The sequence below is a fragment of the Anser anser genome (genome assembly GCF_964211835.1).
Source record: "Anser anser genome assembly, chromosome: 2".
Lineage (NCBI taxonomy): Eukaryota > Metazoa > Chordata > Aves > Anseriformes > Anatidae > Anser > Anser anser.
The window spans coordinates 137,659,238-137,678,396 of record NC_139721.1 but is presented as its reverse complement, the minus strand read 5'-3'; the positions used below and the strand labels follow the sequence as shown (position 1 = coordinate 137,678,396).

At 41.0% G+C, this 19,159-nt stretch overlaps 1 protein-coding gene across 6 annotated transcripts in view; it reads right to left on the bottom strand.

The window, feature by feature from the left end:
• Positions 1-1,982: 1,982 nt before the first annotated feature.
• CALCR (calcitonin receptor) overlaps positions 1,983-19,159 on the bottom strand; it is a 185,754-nt gene continuing 168,577 nt past the window's right edge. For 5 of the 6 annotated variants that reach the window (XM_083825417.1, XM_083825421.1, XM_083825418.1 and 2 more), the window contains one exon: positions 1,984-11,624. In XM_083825417.1, coding sequence (XP_083681543.1) covers positions 11,403-11,624 — 222 coding nt within the window. In that variant the 3' untranslated portion in view covers positions 1,984-11,402. Of the gene's footprint in view, positions 11,625-19,159 lie in introns of all 6 variants that reach the window. The other variant, XM_083825422.1, reaches the window with a different exon arrangement.

Sequence of the window (19,159 nt, the reverse complement as noted above, 5' to 3'; positions counted from 1 at the left end):
TTCAAATCCAAATGTTTAAAAATTTTTGGTGGTCTATGGCTTTACAAAATTCATTTATGCTCAAGTGCCATTTTTGAAAGTCATTAATGTCTCATGGAATAGAAGAATCTCAGAAAGATACCTGAAAACAATAAAAAAATAATAATTCTGTGTGGAGCAGAGTGCATTTCAATTTGAAAATGGAGCAATCATCTTTGCCTGTTGTTTGCAAATTGTGTCCACACAAGCAATTATTCTGTATTTACAATCAGAGCTACCAGGAGCATTATGAAAAATATTGGTGGAGATGGGCAAAATTATGAATGCTTTGCTACTGGGAGAAACACAAAACAACACTCCAAAAGTTGAGTAGATGTTTGAGGCTTGGAAGGGAGTTTCCCCATTGAAAATGGGATATTAGTAGCTAGTAATTATTTATTATCACAGTATTACTAAAGACAACAGTTAGGTCCATTTCTATCAGTTCAGATTTTGCTTGCCTAACCTGCCCATAACATAACTCTCCAAGATATACGGCAACCTCTAGGGCCCCTCTGTTCCCCAGATGACAAAAGACTTTCCAGTTCCAAGACTGATAATGTGTAACTCTTAATTGAAGCCTGTTATCTTGTCATTTTTCCAGAGGATATGAAAAAAAATATGTTTAGATGCAGAAGACTTCATTAAATAAGTGCAATATGTATTTGATGCCAAAAAAAGCATTTATCTTTGAGGCACATTTGCCAGCCCACGGAACCTGATGGGTAGCAATGCTCCAGCCTCCCCCAAGCAGCTTCATAATTCCCTGAGCAGAATATCAAATGCAGCTATATTCAGGAGGTGCCACCTGACTAGATGAAAATAATCTTAGGATACATTTGACCACCACTATGTCACATGCGTGTGTAGTTGCCTGATGTTATTTGTATATATTGCTTATGGGTGATAGTTCATTTAATGTGAAACATTTCTTAATAACAGAAATTATTCTGGGCCAGGACATATTTTTCTCTTCCAATGTCTTCCTACGCTAGCTGACTTATGCAGCTCAGCTGGATTGCTTCACAAGCAGATCGTTTTTGGAGGGCTGACAAACACCTTTGCCAAAATTAATTCTGCAGAACTGGTATCTTTAAATGTTAGAGAACCAATCTGGGAAAGGGCTTTTGAGTTTTGCCTTTCTGAGGACTGCTGACATTCACACATTATGTAGGGATATGTTGCCTATGTCTATTTTGTTCTGCCAATAGAGGTGTGTTCATTGACTTATTGGGACACTAAGGAGATTTTAACATTCTTGGTGACTCTGTCACTGATAGTACTCACAGTGATTTTCAGTGCTGCCTTGGTGCTCCGAAGAGGCAGTTAGCCTTGAATTGCATTAGCTCATGGCTGATAATGACAATTACAAGGAAGTAGATCTTGGTATAAAATTCCCATCAGATAGCAGAAGGTCCAGTCAGCCACTCTGGATAATGAGTAGGTATTATATAAGGCACTGTGAACATATAAGGTATTGGGGACAAAGGGACAGTTTTTGCCCACTGGCTTTTGTGGGAACTTTGGCCTAAGCCACCCATCACATACTTGGCACATTTGTTGACTCTGGAAGATTTGAAATATATATTTTTCCAGTGTAACTTAGAGGCGGCTTTAGATGTTTCTACAAAGAAATGATTTAACAGGTTGGAGTTTTTACCAATGAAAACATGCTTAGGGTGAAGTCTAAATTTTGAGCGTAGGAACCTAAATCTTTCAGTGGTAGTTTCAGTGGATTCAGTGAGGCTAGCATTTGTTTACAATAATTTTCTCAGGGCCACACAGTAAGACTGTGGCAGGGACATGGGCCAAATGTTGGTCTGCTGAGTCCGTGGAGTCCAGTGTCTTAACCACAGATTTTTGCTTGATTTTTAATAGATTCTTCTGTGACCTTTAATGCTTTTGTGCTACTAGCTTATTTATTTGTTTATTTATATCTGATTACCTTGCCCTTGCTGGAGCCTTAAGAGAAGAAGAGATTCCATGGGTTTTAAAATGAGTCTGACTTTTCTTTTATTGAAAAAATATAAGCCTCTCACAAAGCCAAAATATCGCGAATGCTCAGTTCTACAACGAAGAAATTGCAAGTAAAACACTGTCATGCAACACTTGAAATACATGAAGAGAGAGATGGCAGCGGACTGATGCCCAGCTCAGGGCAGACCCCACCTGATCCTGGGGCTAGAGCAGAGCAGGCATTGTAGGGCACCCAAAACCCCTCCAGGGCTCTGTTCTCATGTATCTGCTGTGATAGGAGATGTTGTTCGAGCAAGGCTGAACTTCTGTGATGTTTCCTCCAATGCTGCTTTCTGAGCAAGCTCCCCAGTCCTTCAGGGAAATGGCATGAAAAGATGCCAGCAGCCCCCCATGCGTGTGAAGTGGGAGGCAGCATCAAGCATCTCCTCTCTGGTCTGTCTGTAGCCATTATCATTTATCAATCAGTTATCATTTTTATCAAACATGAGCTGGAAAGAGTGAAATCCTGGTTTCCACAGAACAAAATAAGCTGTTGCTGTTGATCTCAGTAAGTCTGAGATTTCGTTCACATCTTCAGTCAGTATTTCTTGGTAAGAAGGTTTTCGACATATGGAGAAGTATTTACAGCCAGGTTCAGCTTATGTACAGTGCATGACGCAGCAGAACATTTGGTTTATAATCAGAAATACACATGTCATGGTGTAGAAAATCATCAATGTATTTTTTTGACAGAAAACACATTATGCAGTAAATGCTAAAGTAGACATGAAATTCCTGGTGTTTATAAAAACAAAAGAATAATTCAATTAGAGCTGTGTTTTCATTCATATCAGACATAAGTAATGAATTTGTGGCTTTTAGACCATTCCTCAGATTTGCCGACACAGAAAGTCTTGCTACATTTTCAAGCCTCTTCAGTTTTGTGAATCATGCATTTCAAGCATAATCCAATAAATCTTGATTACAGAAAACTTCCCTGTCACACAGTGATATTTTATTTAGATGAAAAACTAAAAAAAAAAAAAAATCCAGAAAGTTTTTCATATACACAGGGAATCATTTAAAATATATCCGGATTTTATTTTATGTTTTGATTCCTGAAGGTCTATTACTGATTTACAAAGATTGTGTGTGCTAAGAATAAAGTGTATGTACAATGTTCCCTTGTCCTGAGTGCCTTCATTTCTTCTGCTGAAGTGCATTGTTAGTAACTGATGCACCTTTCTGCACTCAAGAATTTTAGTACTTGTGTAATATAATACCAATGGACTTTATGGATGAAGAACAGAGACCTTGGTTTACAATATCCTTATAGAAAGAGCAATTGTTACCATATAACTCCTGTAGCTAACAGGGGGAATTCTCTGATTCTTTTCTGGCATTTTCCCAGACCTGACAAGTCATGACAAACAGTTCATCGTGTGTGTGGTAGTGGCTGTGTACGTGATGGCACACCTGGGGGGACTGCTATCCTTCCACATCCTTACTAACTCTGATTTCCCAGGGATCTTTCAACAGGGAAAAAAATGTACAGCAGAGGAATAAAATGAAAAATCCTTGCACTCCTTCCCTTTGAAAGTGAAGGCCACAGTTTGGATCATTTCTACTTCTGTGTGTGTGTGTGTGTTGGACATACTCACTATAATTCTTGTGCATGCTTTGAATTGCTGTCCGTTCAAAGCTACAGTCTGCCAGAGGAGCACCTCCCTCCTTGCTGGAGAGCCAACTGTGAGCATGGTGGCTAAGTCCTTGGGAGTTATATACTTGCTATACATCCCCAAAGACAATGAAAGAGCTTGTAAAATAAAATATTAATAAAAAAGCTTGTAGTACAACAAGCAAAAATTGTAATTTGTAAAAAGCTTGTCACTGAACAAGCAAAATCTTTTCTTCAGCTATTTCCTCTTCATTTATTGTGGGCCTGAACTTGATAAATCTGCCCATACAATCTGAAAGAAGCAGAATATGGGTTCTGACCATAAAGCAAAATTCACCACAGGCAGATAATCTATAGCTATTCTAAACAACATTTTTTCCCTGTGGAAGTCTACGCTGACAATGCAATCACTAAATCCCGAGATATGGCCACTTTCTTCACAGGTCATATTTCACAGATTGTACCAACTGCACAGAACTTGCTCAGGTCCTTCTCAGAAGGGACGTTAATCATGGTGGTATTCATAAAGGGCTTACATATTAAAATTACACACACCCTGGGAGAGGTTCATCCCCTTGCAGTGGGATCGTGGCTGTACATCTTCCTCCGCACCAGCCACGTGTCAGGAGCTCCCATCAGTGCTACATCCTGGTGATCAGCCCCATGCCTCCATCTGCGTTGAGATATGCTGCCCTGGTCTGTTCAGGACTAAAGAAACCTCTAGGAGGTAAGGGCAGATAGTAGGCTAGAAGGGTTTGTCACCTCATAGGGTTTTCCACGGGGTCAGCATGGACAGGGGAAGGCCTTTTTTTGTTCTTTTTATTTTGATCTTCCAGAAGCTGTTATTTGCTAAGCCTTCAATGTAAAACTACTGCTTGTCTCTATCTATAAATACAACACTGGAAAATATATATTAATAGTCTTGTAACTTGTGAATTCTTATGTAGGATATAAACATGGCATAAATAGAGATCAGGTATTTCACTACCAAAAACCACAGAAATATAAAAATAGTGTCTTGTTACATTAAGAAGTCTGTATGTAGCACAACAGTGATGATTAAGATCTTTCATGTTAAATACGAAGGTGATAATGTATTTCTCTGTGTTTTCAATGTCTGCTAGATATTTAACCTCTAAAATCAGAAAGGATGAAAGCCTGTCCTGAGCTACACTGCTGAAGTCAGTGAGAATTTCTTCTGTGTTACACAGGGTACTGTGAAATAAGAGGTCTTCTGTGTCAGGTAAGTGCCTGATCTTAGGTTAGTCTTCTCCACAACAGTGGGTCTTATGCTGGTGACACTAATGAGGTTACCTGTTGGACAGCAGACATACAGCTGGGAAAGAGATAATTTCTGCTTGTCTCCTGACCAGCCCGTCATGAGCTCAGTGTTGTTTTAACAAGTGTGGCCAGCATCTCTTGGCCCAGTCATCCCCATCAACAACCAGTCTGGTGCTGGAGCGGGCAGATGGGTGACCCCAGTTGCCTGTGCTCAGTACAGGGTCCCTGGAAAGCATGAAGGTAGTTAAAGGTGGCGATGTACCTTATGGGCCCCACAGTGTCTCCCATTCATCACGTATGGTTTGTGCATTGTGGGGCCACTAGGGGGTCATACTCTACGTGGACAGAGGTTCTTGTATACATTCATATATTCATATACATCATATATTCATATATTCATATATATAATTAATATATATTAATATATATGTATGTATGCTGCCTATAATTTCCATTTGTTTGCTTTTTTGTGCCTTTTATCTAATGTTCAACATCTCAAGAGCTTTTATATGTTGCTTTTTCAGGTTACACGACTACATTCTGTTAAAAAGAGAAAGCTGATTTTATTGTACTTCTAAAGATACTTGATCTATGTGTTCAGAATTTTGCCCCTAATTTAGTTTTAAATCTGCACTTCCCATTTCTATAATTTCAGGGTTTTTTTTTTTGTTTGTTTGTTTTGTTTCAATTAAACAAACAAAAAAGCAATGTGGGACAAGCACCTGAAAGCTATAACTTGGTTTGGGTCAAAATGCACACTTTCCAGTCTGTCAGTCTGGATCAACAGCAAGTCAACGTAACGTGCAAACATTACAGGAAAAACGTTCCTCCTGAAAATTTGTAGGATGCACAGATTGGAGAGTTAACACTTCTTGTGGTGGTGGTGAGAAATGCAGATGAGGGAACACATTTATGCAAACTAAGATCACCAGCACTTGGTAAAGGAGAGGTTGCATCTAATCACACTGCTGCCCATCACACATCACATGAAGTAACCTCCAGCAGTCACTTCTCAAAGTTGCATTTACTTGCAATGACAGGAAAGGAATTAGATTCTTAAACTCAGTGTAGAGATTTGATACTCTTTAGACTCAATATCCTTTTAAAGATCCTAAAACTGGACTGTGAAGAAAATCTCAGCATATACGGAGAGTTAAGCACCTTCCTGCCCCAACAAGAGCACAGTGCCCACCTCTGCTGTTATGAAATCATGGAAAATACATCTTGACAGGATATTGGCAGGTCATCCCTCTGCCAAGGCAGGATGATCAAGGCCTAAATCATCTCTAACACTATCTGTGCTTCACGACAGTCATATACAACACCACAGTTAGTCATCTTGCTGTGATGCTTTCTTTTTCTGCAGCAGTGTAACATGCTCAGTAATGACAACCTTCTCACCACGTAATTTTACCAGATAAAACATCTGTCCAGAGAGGAACGGAGCTAAGAGGAACATAGTGATCTATGTTGGAAACTCTGAGAAATACTTTTTTTTTTTTCTCAGTGATTCTCTGAGTGTTCAATAAAGGGGTGCTTAAATATAGATTTGTGAATCATCTGGAAGTATCTGCAAAATACTGTGCTGCACAGAAAGATACACAGCTCACGAAAACAATAATTTAAAATTAAACCTTATAGGTGCCATAATTGCCACAGATGCCAAAGAATGGGCGTTGTCAAAGCAGCATAACTCTGGCACCTTCCTAAGTCACAGAGTGGGCCAGGCACTTAGATTTCACTCGTTGACTAAGGAGCTAATCATGCGCTTCCTCCCAGGCCTGTGCTTTAAGCTGGAGGTCTGACATTCCCTCACTGCTGCCCAACAACATTTGCTGTGGAGGATTCATGCCTTCCCTCTGCCAAGTCCTTCTGAAGGCCATTCCTCAGTCCCTCTGAAGCGGGTGCTCCTGGAACACACAAAATGGCAGAAACCCAGCTGCCCCGGGAACACAAAATTCCCAGTTTGCCATTACTGTGAGTTGCAAAATCTCCTTTTTTTTTTTTTTTTTTTTCTTTTTCATTTGGTTAAGACTGGGTCCAAGGAGCATGTGGCTGGGCTCAGGCTCAGGCCTTCCATGCACATCTCCTCGCTGCCAGAGGGCACAGTGGGTATGCTCACACCCTGCGTGGAGTCTCTTTGGCGTGGGATCAACTACTGCTTCAATGCAAATGAGTTTTAGGTCACATATGCTTATATTTTTGAGCAGTAATCAAATAGCTATGCATATGTAGCTTTAAGAAGATGCATCTGACTTTTAAAATTCAAAGCCCTGGAAATGCAGATCCCTCCACATTGTTAGTGTTTAGAATTTGCATCTTGAAAAATATCTCGGATTTTGTTTATTAAGGTTGGCAAAGGATGGAGCAGGATTCATAAAAAGAGGGTAGAAATTCACCCCATTTGTGTGGTTGGTTTCATCCCAAAACAATGCTATGTTGTTGTGTTATAAACACATGAGCACTTTGTAATGGAAATACCAGCAGAATTTTAATTAAGGTAGAATTGTTACTAAGAATTTTAATATAGACAAAGTTGTCTTTTCTACCTTTGTTTTATTTCTTTTATTTCTCTTTTATTTCAACTAAAACTTATTTATTAAGTAAATCAAATAATAAAAAAAGGCTTTCCTTCAGCATCCCATGCCACAATAAGTCTTTCCTTTGTGCTGTTTCTGTACCTAATAAAGGATAACATCCAGCATCTCTCATAAATTCAGTTCAAACATAGCAACTGCGCAAAGCTTTTTGCCAGAGCAATTGTTCACTAAACTGAGTTTTCATGCACTGGATATGGTGTTTGAGAGGAAATAGATACTGCAGTGTTGCTTAATTTAAGACTGGTTTCGTCTGAAAATACGCCTTGAATCCACTGATCCAAGCATCGGATCCTTTTCCTTCTTTTTGATACACTGATACATTAACTATGCATTTATGCTGTTCCTGTGAAATGTATTAAAGACAGAGCTCCTTACTGCCAAGACATTGTAATTATTAGGGTCATACCAGCATTCCCAATATCACTGTCACTAGTATACGGTGCTATTTATAAAGCACAGAAGTGAGATTCACCTTATATGCACAATGACAACATTTCAAGCCATTCTGAGATGAAGAAAGGTAGCACTTCCCATTGGAAAAAAAGATGTTGAATTAGAAATTGTTAAGTAGCTTTAAAACGAAGCCTTTCCTGCAAACTCTAGGGTGATGCCAACACTAAACTCAGTATGCATGTTACGCCAAATTTTCAGTGGCTACGAGTCTTTACCACTCCACTGAAGCCAAAGCTGCCACAAAGACTGACATATCTGTGCAGCATTTCCTACACCTGAAGCTAAAAACGAGATCCCAAAACCAAGATCCCAAATTTGGCATTTCAGAGCATTGTACTGAACAGAACAAGAAAAAAAAAAGACTAAAGAAAACAATCAGTATAATGGTAAAGCATTTCAATTTTGTACATCCACATAAACATAACAGGCTGTAAAACAACTTGTACGTATGCGTACATGATCATCATTAAACTCTCTGTGTTATGCACGCTTCTTTTACAATCAGCTCATCTGTGTCTTTAGAAACAAAGAATACTTTCTGGAGCTCTCCTGGGAAGCACAGTGCGCCTCAGAACTATTTGGAAATACAGCATTCATAGTAGAGCCACCTTGCCTTTTTAATCCTCCACTTCTCATTGTTCATTGGTAAACGCAGAAATATCAATATGTGGAATACTGTTATAAAAAATAACTGCCTTTGCATTCCTTGAACTGTGAAGAAAAAATGAATGAACACACGGGTTTGTATTTTCTTGTAGATGTTCCACTAGATAAATGATGCAATGAATTGCAGTGTTGGTGGGCAGTTACTTCTTGTTCCCCTGCTCCTCTCCTGTTCTGTGGTGGCAACATCAGCAGCTCCTCACTGCGGGGAGGAAGCTTTGGTGGTGTGCAATGGCTGCGTGCGTGCCTGTGGCACAAATGGAGCACATCCCTCTCCTGCAAGGCATTGCCTCATGTATGTGTGATGAGGATTTGGTCCTGTCTCGTAGCACTGGGATTGCAAATACCCCTCACCAACTCATTCCCGGTAGGGACTGTTCCAGCATCTCATGTAGGTAGACGTGTTCAGCATATCTCCACTTAAAATTTTCAATCAATAGTAAAGCTTCTTGTCATAGTCTAGGTGTGTCAGTGAAGGGAAAACAGCCTAGCTGAATAATATTTTAAAATGGTTCCAAATCACTAGGAATGAATTTCTCTCTGTTTTTTGACATCTACGCCAAACTGCATTGTGTAAGTCACACCTAAACGCTAAATAGAGTTGTTCACCACTCATCTAAATCAGCAGGGATTTACCTGCTAATCTCAATAGAATCTTAACTCGATTATGAAGGTTTATGTCAGGATTTACCTATGACCTCTTCCCATGGGACTCTCTAGAATGCACTTTACTCTGTGGCATGCAGACTGTCCTGCAGCCCTTCCTTGGCACAGCATGACCTGCAGGTTTAGGGCCTCTGTGACCTCTAAAATTACAAATTAATTGACATTCAGTTCAAGCACTTTATTGCAGTTTTTTTCTTTTCTCCTTTACTATCTGACAAGATCTGGATTAAAAACTATTCTAACCCATAATATTTTAAATACCTTATGCAATACTAAGGAGAAAAAATCATTATGGATGCAATCACAGGAAGCAAGTGAAGGAAAGAAAGAAATTTTACACCTGCGAAAGAAGTCCCACATGAATACAGCTGCAGTTTAAGAGACGGTATCCCAACTTTTCCTATTCATCTGCCACTTCGGGCTGCATTTTTACAGCTCCCATGTCAGGGATGGCATTTAGACATTTGAGCAAGTACCACCACTGGCACTCTTAGCTGCCTCCTCCTTTGACCATGTCTTCCTGAGTAGGCTGGGTTTGAAGCATCATATGCAAGTGTATTAGCAAGGAAAACAAAGGAGGACTGATAACTTTACAACTTCACTGAAGCCAAAGACTCTGATTAGTACCTTGAAGTTGTTAGCATTTGAAATACCCCATGCACATCTAAACAGAAGGCAAAGGTGGGGGGGAGAGAGTGATCTGCAGGACAGTTTTTCAAAGATACAAGAAGGAATGACATTATAAACATTTTATGCACAAAATGTCAAAGCAGTCATATACTTGCAAAACTTTCTTGGCACTGTTTTTGCTGCTTGCTGATTATTTTTGTTTAGCTTTACGTGGGAAATTCACCTATTTTATTTCTTTTGTGGTTTACAGAACTTTTGCAGTGACAGTGCTGTAACTTCCAACTGCAAATCAGCTTCTACCTGACCTGATTTCTGCCTCAGTAATCACATAGAGACTCTAATGATGCTTTGAATGTGTGATAAAAGGTGCTTATTACTCACAAAACTGTATGTTCATCTTGTTTTCCCGGTGACAGACTAACACATGAAATTGTCACTTTCAACAGTAAGGGACTCAGAACAGCAAACATTCTAAAAATAGATGTTTCCTGTGCTATGACGTTAGTTTCTCATTTCTTACCTGGTGCCCCTTACTGCCATGATCATAATTTTATCAGAGAAGCAAGCATTCATTTAGCATTCATCTCAGAGTGGCTATCAAAGAAAATCATTATTTCCAAACAAGTTTCACAGTTTATTCAAAATGAAAGAATTGTGCCTTAATGATGAGTTTCTGGGTAGAGTAATAGGGTGACAATTTTTTCCTATAAATAAATACTCTTGAACTACCAGTATAGTTAAACAGCAATTATTTTCAGATGCCTTCAGGAGGAGTGTGAGACAGCCTAAAGACCTGGTTGGTTCCTCTGAGGTTGTCTGAGATCTCGTTATACAACTACTGTTTTACCTTCAGTTGTTTTATGCACCTGCTTAATGGGACGGAAATATTTTGGGGTATCCATTGGAGATCATCAAGATTTGAATACTTTGTAATTACTTTTTTTCTGTTCATCTCTTTGATTTTTCTTGCAACGTGCAAACTCTTTTACGAAGTCACCAAGTTCCTTAAAAGGGGAAAAGTAAAGGACTCCAAGCCAGTCACATCATGTGAAAGTTGATATTTAAAATCTCGTGTTAAAGAAAAGTACTGAAAGCAAAAAGTGCTGAAAGTTTCCCATTGCCACATGCTGGTTCTTTCTTTCCTATTTGCTGTGGGCTCCCTGGCACCATTGCTTCTGCCAGATTGTCACTTCATATGGCCAGTGTCAGGAGGAGTGGGAATTATGTAGCCTGGTGGGCAGGTCCATGCTCAATAGAAATAAATGCCATTCCCACCTCTGTGTCAGACTCTCTCTAGGCCATCGCTGTCAAAGGCTGATGTGGTTTGGATATGACGTGTCCATTCACCTGGTCTTGCGTTCTCCCACAGTGGCTTGGGCTTCTGCACTTCCACCCTTTCCCTCTCTTTGCTCACAAGCAGGACGTGAAATGGTGTGTTTGCAGTGGCTGCTGCTGAGCTAGGCAGACGTCTCGCCAGATTTCAATGCAACAAGTTCAGAGTCATCTATGTATCTTCCATTTAGCTGTTCATTGTTGGAGTCATGATGGTACAGGTACACGGGGACATCTGTGATTGACGTTGCAGTGTAGGAGGTAGATCGGGTGGAACAGTGCTCTCGGCGCCTTTGGCCCCACTGGGTTTTGTACTGCATCCATTGCCTTTTCAAAGCTCCTTGTACCTGTTAAAGATATGTGTAGTTAGGGTGAGGCATGACCTAGACTCCTAAAATTGTAGCAATTTTAAAATTTGCTGCAGGAAATAGGGAAAAAAAGAAAAAAAATAGGAAACAACACCAGGTCTAATTCTATCAGGTTGTCTGCCTCTCTCCTTCCCTCTCTTCACAGCTCCAGGAGCAGAAGCAGTTGCTCAGGTCCTGGCCTTAGGTCCCTTCCTGCATACCCTATGGCAGCAATTTTACAGTTTCTGCAATGGTCACTGATTGTGATGAGAGGGTAGGTGCTAGCTCTTCCCATGAGGTCAATGTGCAGACTGCTGCATGGGAACACAGCAGGATGCTGTGGCAGAAGAGGGAAGAAGAGGAAGGGATGAATATTACAACCCATCTGATGCTGCACCTGGATCTGTGCCCTTGGAATGGCAAATGCCAAATGATCATCTTGCTTGAAGAAACTTAACCTGGAGTAAAACTGGCCACGAATGGCAAAATATAAGTACACTTCAAGAGCTTGCCAGGGCTAATTTTTTAGAGAAACAGCTGGCAGATTAGTACAGATAAACTGAGATTTTTGTTTTGGTAATTTAAGAACAAGTTCTGCACTGGCAAAAAAATAGCACTGGTCATAGCCCTCTGCATAGTAGAGAATTTCAGCTTTTAGACATTCATCTTCTAGGAGAAAAACATTTGATTCAACATTTACGTTCAGAGTCATGTTATACACTGCACTAGGATATGACTTAAACTGTTGAGTTCTGCCAGGGAATAAGAAGCCCTTCTCCGGTTGCACATTCGGGTGTGCTGGCACTGGCTAGCTCCTTCCCAAAGGAAGTGCTGAGACATGAGCAGAGAGTGGGCAAACCCTGGCTCTGTTCATTCAGTTCAGCTATTCCAGCCAGCCAAATGTGAGAACAGGAGCAGTTTGCCGTAACAATGTGCTGTAAGTTACCACCCCTCTGGAGGCAGGAGGATGCAGGTGATGTGCTGAGGCTCAGCAGTGTCCCGGAGCTCCGTGCGCCTGCTGTGGTGGGCACTGTGTGTCATTCCTGCTCGGGGAGTTGTGAGAGGTCCCTCCCTAGGCTCTGTGCAGAACAGCACCTTTGATTCATGTAGATGAGTCTGAACAACTTTAATATTTCCTACGTCTTCACAATCCTAATCACTCCATTAATATGTATATAGTAAAATGCTATCTACTCCCCACCCACAGCTGCCTGCCAGAAAGCTGCTTCATGTCACATAAGGACAAGGCTTCATAAGGAATTGCTGTGAATCCGAGATGCTTTCTGAGTGACTATGCAGCATGCCAAGAATGGATATTTCAATTGCTTCGGCTTTTTGTTTTTAAGCCAAGGCACAAACCAAGGCATGGGGATTGATGTTATAAATCCTTACGCATGTAAGTAGTTGCATTGCCTTCGGAATATTACTTTCATTAGTAAACAATCATTGCTGGACTAGTCTTTTAAAAATAACAGAAAATTATATCAAAGACAATTTTCCAATACTATATCTTTTTTTGCTATCATTTAGCTCAAGGCAAAGTAGTTAGGAGTTCTTATCATCTAAAGAAATATATTCCTGTTTACCTTCTCCTAACACATAAAGAAAATGCAGATTAATTAGATATCAAGCACAGAAAAGGCATATAGTTGCAAAGGAACTTTAATTACCAGGGCTGTGAAGAGAGCTTATTTAGGCATTGAAATAGGTTACCCAGGGAGGTGGTGGAGTCACCGTCCCTGGGCGTGTTCAAGGAAAGGTTGGACGTGGTGCTTAGGGACATGGCTTTGTGGGCGATGCTGGTAGTAGGGGGATGGTTGGACCAGATGATCTTGGAGGGCTTTTCCAACCTTTATGATTCTATGATTATTACGCTAATATCGAGATTTAAGAAAATGGATGCATGCACGGATGTTTCATATCACACCCATGCCAAAGTTTATTAGTGAGAAAGAATTAACAGGATGAAAGAGTAATGCAGTTGTAGCATATGATAAGGAAGTACAGGAGGTAAAGCCTGTACAGATTTTAGACTCTTCAAAATTGTCTTTTTAACATTGCAGTGCTCCATACAAATATTGTGGACTGGTCAGCCTAGAAGCTATGGGGAGGGACTGGCAGAAGAAATCTTCATAAAGATTAAGTCAGTGAATTTTCCTAGTATCATAAAGGAGCTGGTTGCAGGTGGCAACACCATGCACTTAACAGCCCTCCTGTACTTCCTTCCCCCAGTTCCCCTTCCCCTGCACCCTGCACAGACCCCAGGGTCAATGGAAAAGGCTTTGATTGCTTTTTCGTGGGGAGAAGAGACACTGTGGGGTGATAAGCTCGTGCTGAGCTCTCAAACTGCTTGCATTAAAAAGGCTCCATGGAGCAGCGAGAGCACCAGGTCAAAGCAGCTGTGTTTTTATTCTCCACTGCAGTTCTGGCCCATACCAGAGTCTGGCTGAAAATGGCTAGCAGGCTGTAAGAGCTGCTGCACTTGAGTAAAACAACGTGTTAATCTAGATTTCAGCCCCAGTTCCAAGGATCTCAGATGATCAGAGTTCAGCGCCAACTAAAACTGTTCATGCATGGATTTAAAATGTGTAAGCAGTATTACTGAAAATCACATGCACAGCCATAATGTGTTAACCACAGAGGCTCCTGCCATGCTTTCCTCTGTGATTGCAGATGAAGGGAAGAGAACCCTAAAGAAATGAGGAGTCTGATTTTCTTTTTCTCTACTCTTCAATACTTTAAAGGTTTTCCTGTTCTCTATTATCCATTCATGCCTCTTTGGCACATGGCTGTTTTTTTTCCAAACAGACTTTCCATTTTGTTGGCCAGCCGTGCAGTCTAGAAGTAGTCTCAGGCCTGGAAATATGGTCTGGTGAGCAGACTGTTGAAGAGACCCTGTATCATCTGCACAACACTGTTGTTATTGGACAGAGAAACTACCGTGCTGCTGGACACTGAGATTTTATATGAAAATGCATGAGAATATCTATAATTTATTATAATTATATATATTATATATTATATATTATATATTATATATTATATATTATATAATATATATTATATATTATATATTATATATTATATATTATACATATATGTAATTATAATTATTAATTTATATGAGAAATCTATAATTTATTAAGTCCTGGGGAAGTCCATCGTTTATGTGTTCTTCCACATGCATGCAGGCATTGGTACAACTTCTTAGTATTTTTACATTTCCTTCTATATATAGGCTTATGGTAATAAATTGGAGCTGGTGATGTAGCATGCAACAAATGCAACATAAAACACTGTCAGGTGGTACTGAGTTTAGCACTGTTTGTCCTGGAAAATTTTGTATATTTCAGGCTTGAAGTTAAATATTCCACTAAAAAAAAGGCAAATCCCTGAGTATCCAGTCTCCTGTGGTATTGTATTTAATCACAGCATCACAGAATGGCTGAGGTTGTAAGGGATCTCCAGAGATCATCTGGTCCAGCCCCCTGTTCAAGCACGGTCCCCTACAGCACATTACCCTGGATTGTGTCCAGATGGCTTTTGAATATCTCCAGGGAAGGAGACTCTACAGCCTGTTCCAGTGCTCTCTATATCTGCAGCTCATCTGTCTGCAGGAATAAATGGACTTGGAAGAAAGGGGTCATAATCTTTTCATTCTCTTTCTGGCACAGCCCAACACAGCTACTCTAGTATGTGATTGCTTGATATTTATTGATAATGTGGTGATTCAAGTAGCACCAAACTGTCTGAAGCTACATGAGAGAGGCGTCAGTGTTGGCTCTCTGCCCACCTTAATGGGAAATTCTAAAAAAGCTTCCCCTGAATGGTGAATAACATTTCCTATAAGAAAATAATGTCAGGGTTTCCCAAAATCTCTGTTGATGGCCATGTTAGACAGCCTGCATGTCTGCAGCAGATACAACAACTTTGAAAATTGGAGTAGCGGTGAAAAGAACTCAGACACCAACAAAAAACACACTCAGTATGTCTGGGAAACCTGAACCCCCAGGGCTGTTCGTTCTTACTGCCTGGCCCTGATGAACATTTCTGATCAGCCACTCCATCGAGGAGTCATTAATCCTCCATGCAGTCTGCAGATATTTCTTTTTATTTCTCATTTTGGGCTCTGTCCTTTCTAGATGTGTCCCCTCAGTGATGCCTCACTGACAATCAAAAGTGGATGTCCAGCCTTTCACAAGGAAGAGTTTTGTTGTCTGTGTGTGTATGTGTGTGAGTGTATGGACCACCATATGTGTCAAAACGGCTTTTGGAGGTGACTAGGGGTTTGGTGCCTATTGGTGTTATTTGGGATTTGTATTCAGACTGTGCATCATCAGTCTGTGTAAGGACCACTGGCTGTTATTGCAGCTTCCTAACAACAGCTCAATCAAAGCAGAAGTCCATAGAGTGCAGAGTGTCTCTGAGGTTGGATAACTGAATATCATGTATGAATACGGTGTATTTACTTAATCCAAATAAATATATTATGAATTCTAAATTAAATGTAATCCACTACTTAATAAACAAAGGAGACCCATGCATTTATTTTACACTGCTTCATTCCTGGAATGTAGCATTTAGTTTTCTGCCTAATGTTCTATAGGTTAGTTCATATGACAGGTAAACTCCTTTGTACCCTGAAATCATATTTTGAATTAATTGACATGCATGTCTACCATGATGTTGGCAAGCAGATGCTCCAGTTATGTTAATTATTGGGTAACTTGAAGATTGTATTACTGAAGTTGTAAAGGTGGATATGTTTTTCTGTCATTGTGGCTTTGCCAACAGTACTTTGTAATTAGATATGTGATTAAAAATATCTAAGAAACAAACAGTCTTTAAGATATGTTATGTTTTCTGTTCATTTTTCTTGTTGCTTTTCTTCGTTTTAGCACTGCTACAGCCTTTAATCTAGGCACAAATGCTTATGTTTTCATTAGAGTTGGAGAATTACAGAGTAATTGACCTTTTACCTTAAAGCTATAAAATACAAAGCAAGTATGTTTTGCAAAATCTGATCTGAAAAAGTTGCAGGTGACCCTGGGGGGAATGAAGGAGAAAGAAAGTAATGCCGAAGACCAGGATGGGGGGGTAACACATTGTTTGGAGGCAAGTGAGGACATACTGGAACACCGCCTGTTCATAGCTCTGCAGCTATTCCTACAGGGAGACGATGTTTCAAAAATTGCCTGGCTGTTCCCTTGCTTCTTCATGCCAGTTCCTCCCTACCAGAGGGAACCAAAAGTCTTTCTGTATTTTCAGGGCACAGAGACTGGACTTTGACAGAAAGTGATGACAGTGAGGAAGGAGGAGAAAGGTGGTGGCAGCCTGCAGATTCTGGGGACAGATATTTGGTATGGAAAAAGAGTTGCACATCTCCAACTCTGCTTAATTGGACCCATCTCTGAAATGAAAGTGCAACTTTTTGTAACACAATCTTTAAAGCTACCAATTCATTTTAGGTTTTGATGTCGTTAACTACTCATGTTTTGCTAATACTTTTTCATGTCGCCTGAGAAGCCATGCTACAGAATTTCAGCAGGACGCTGCTCATTGTTTCTACTGCTTCATTTCTCTGTATATTTATGCAGCAAGCCAGCCAGAAGCAATGTGCAGTGATGTCAACAAGAGATGGCAGAATTTAATACTCACTGCCATCCCAAAAGTTAGCAAACCAGCTGGTAGCACCTTATCAATAAGATAACTTGCTTCAAGTCACCATCAAAACATCACCACGGTCACATCATTGCTGGAAATTTGCTACTTGCTAATAACATACAGGGATAAACAGAAGCATAAGTATCTCTTTAGGGTAACATACTGAGTGTTAGCATCACAGATCTTGCTCTGTGTCTAATTCATCTGCTTTGGATTCAAAATTTACTTTTCAAAGGACTTTAAAGCTTTTCTAAGCTAATGTGGGAGCTTATTTCACTATAGCTAAATGCTCCTGGTGTAGTGAAAGAGCATTTTTCTGTTCAATATGTTTTGGAAATGGCTTACTGTAGGAATTTAAACCATAGAATCATAGAGTGCTTTCGACTGGAAAGGACTTTAAAGGCCATCTAATTGTCACGGACAGGTACACATCCCACTACATCAGGTTGCTCAAAGTCTCATCTGACCTGGCCTTGAACACCTCCAGGGATGGAGCATCCACATCTTCTCTGGGCAACCTGTGCCACTGCCTCACCACATTCAGAGTGAAGAATTTCTTCCCTATATCTAATCTAGATCTACCCTCTTTTAGTTCAAAAAGGGTATCCCTACACTCCCTGACACAGAGTCCCTCCCCAGCTTTCCTGTAGGCCCCCTTATAGGTACTGGAAGGCCGCTGTAAGGTCTCCCTGGAGCCTTCTCTTCTCCAGGCTGAACAACCCCAGCTCCCTCACCCTGTCTTCACAGGAGAGGTGCTTCAGCCCTCTGATCAGCTTTGTGGCCCTCCTCTGGACTTGTTCTGATACTTCCATGTCTTTTTGTGCTGGGGGCCCCAGAGTGCTCCAGGTGGGGTCTCACAAGAGCAGAGGGGGAGAATCACCTCCTTTGTCCTGCTGGCCACATTTCTTTTAATGCAGCCCAGGATACAGTTGGCTTTCTGGGCTGCAAGCGCGTATTGCTGGCTCACGTTGAGCTTCTCAACAACCAAGACCCCCAGGTCCTTCTCCTCAGGGCTGCTCTCAATCCATTCTCCACCCAGCCTGTATTTGTGCTTGGGATTGTCCCAGCACAGGTGCAGGACCTTGCACTTGGTCTTCTTCAACTTCATGAGGTTCTCACAGGCCCACCTCTCAGGCCTGTCCAGGTCCCTCTGGATGGCATCCCTTCCCTCCAGCATGCTGACTGCACCACACAGCTTGGTGTCAGTCAGCAAACTTGCTGAGGGTGCACTCGATCCCACTGTCCATGTCACCAACAAAGATGTTAAACAGTGCTGGTACCAATACTGACCCCTGAGGAACACCACTCATCATTGATCTCCACCTGGACATCGAGCCATTGACCACAACACTTTGAGTGCGACCATCCAGCCAATTCCTTACTCACCGAGTGGTTCATCCATCAAATTCACATCTCTCCACTATAGAGACAAGGATGTCACATGGAACAGTGTCAAATGCACAAGCCCGGGCATATGATGTCAATTGCTCTTCCCCTACCCACCAGTGCTGTAAGCCCATCGTAGAAGGCCACCAGATTTGTCAGGCACGATCTGCCCTGAGTGAAGCCATGTTGGCTGTCACCAATCACCTCCTTATCTTCCATGTGTCTTAGCATAGTTTCCAGGAGGATCTGCTCCACGGTCTTGCTGGGCACAGAGGTGAGACTGACTGGCCTGACTGGCCAGGGTCTTCCTCTTTCTCTTTACAAAAATGGGGATTATATTTCTCCTCTTCCAGTCAGTGGGAACTTCAACAGACTGCTACGACTTCTCAGCTATGATGGACGGTGGCTTAGCAACTACATTTGCCACTTCTCTCAGGACCTGTGGATATATCTCATCATGTCCCACGGACTTGTGCACCTTCATG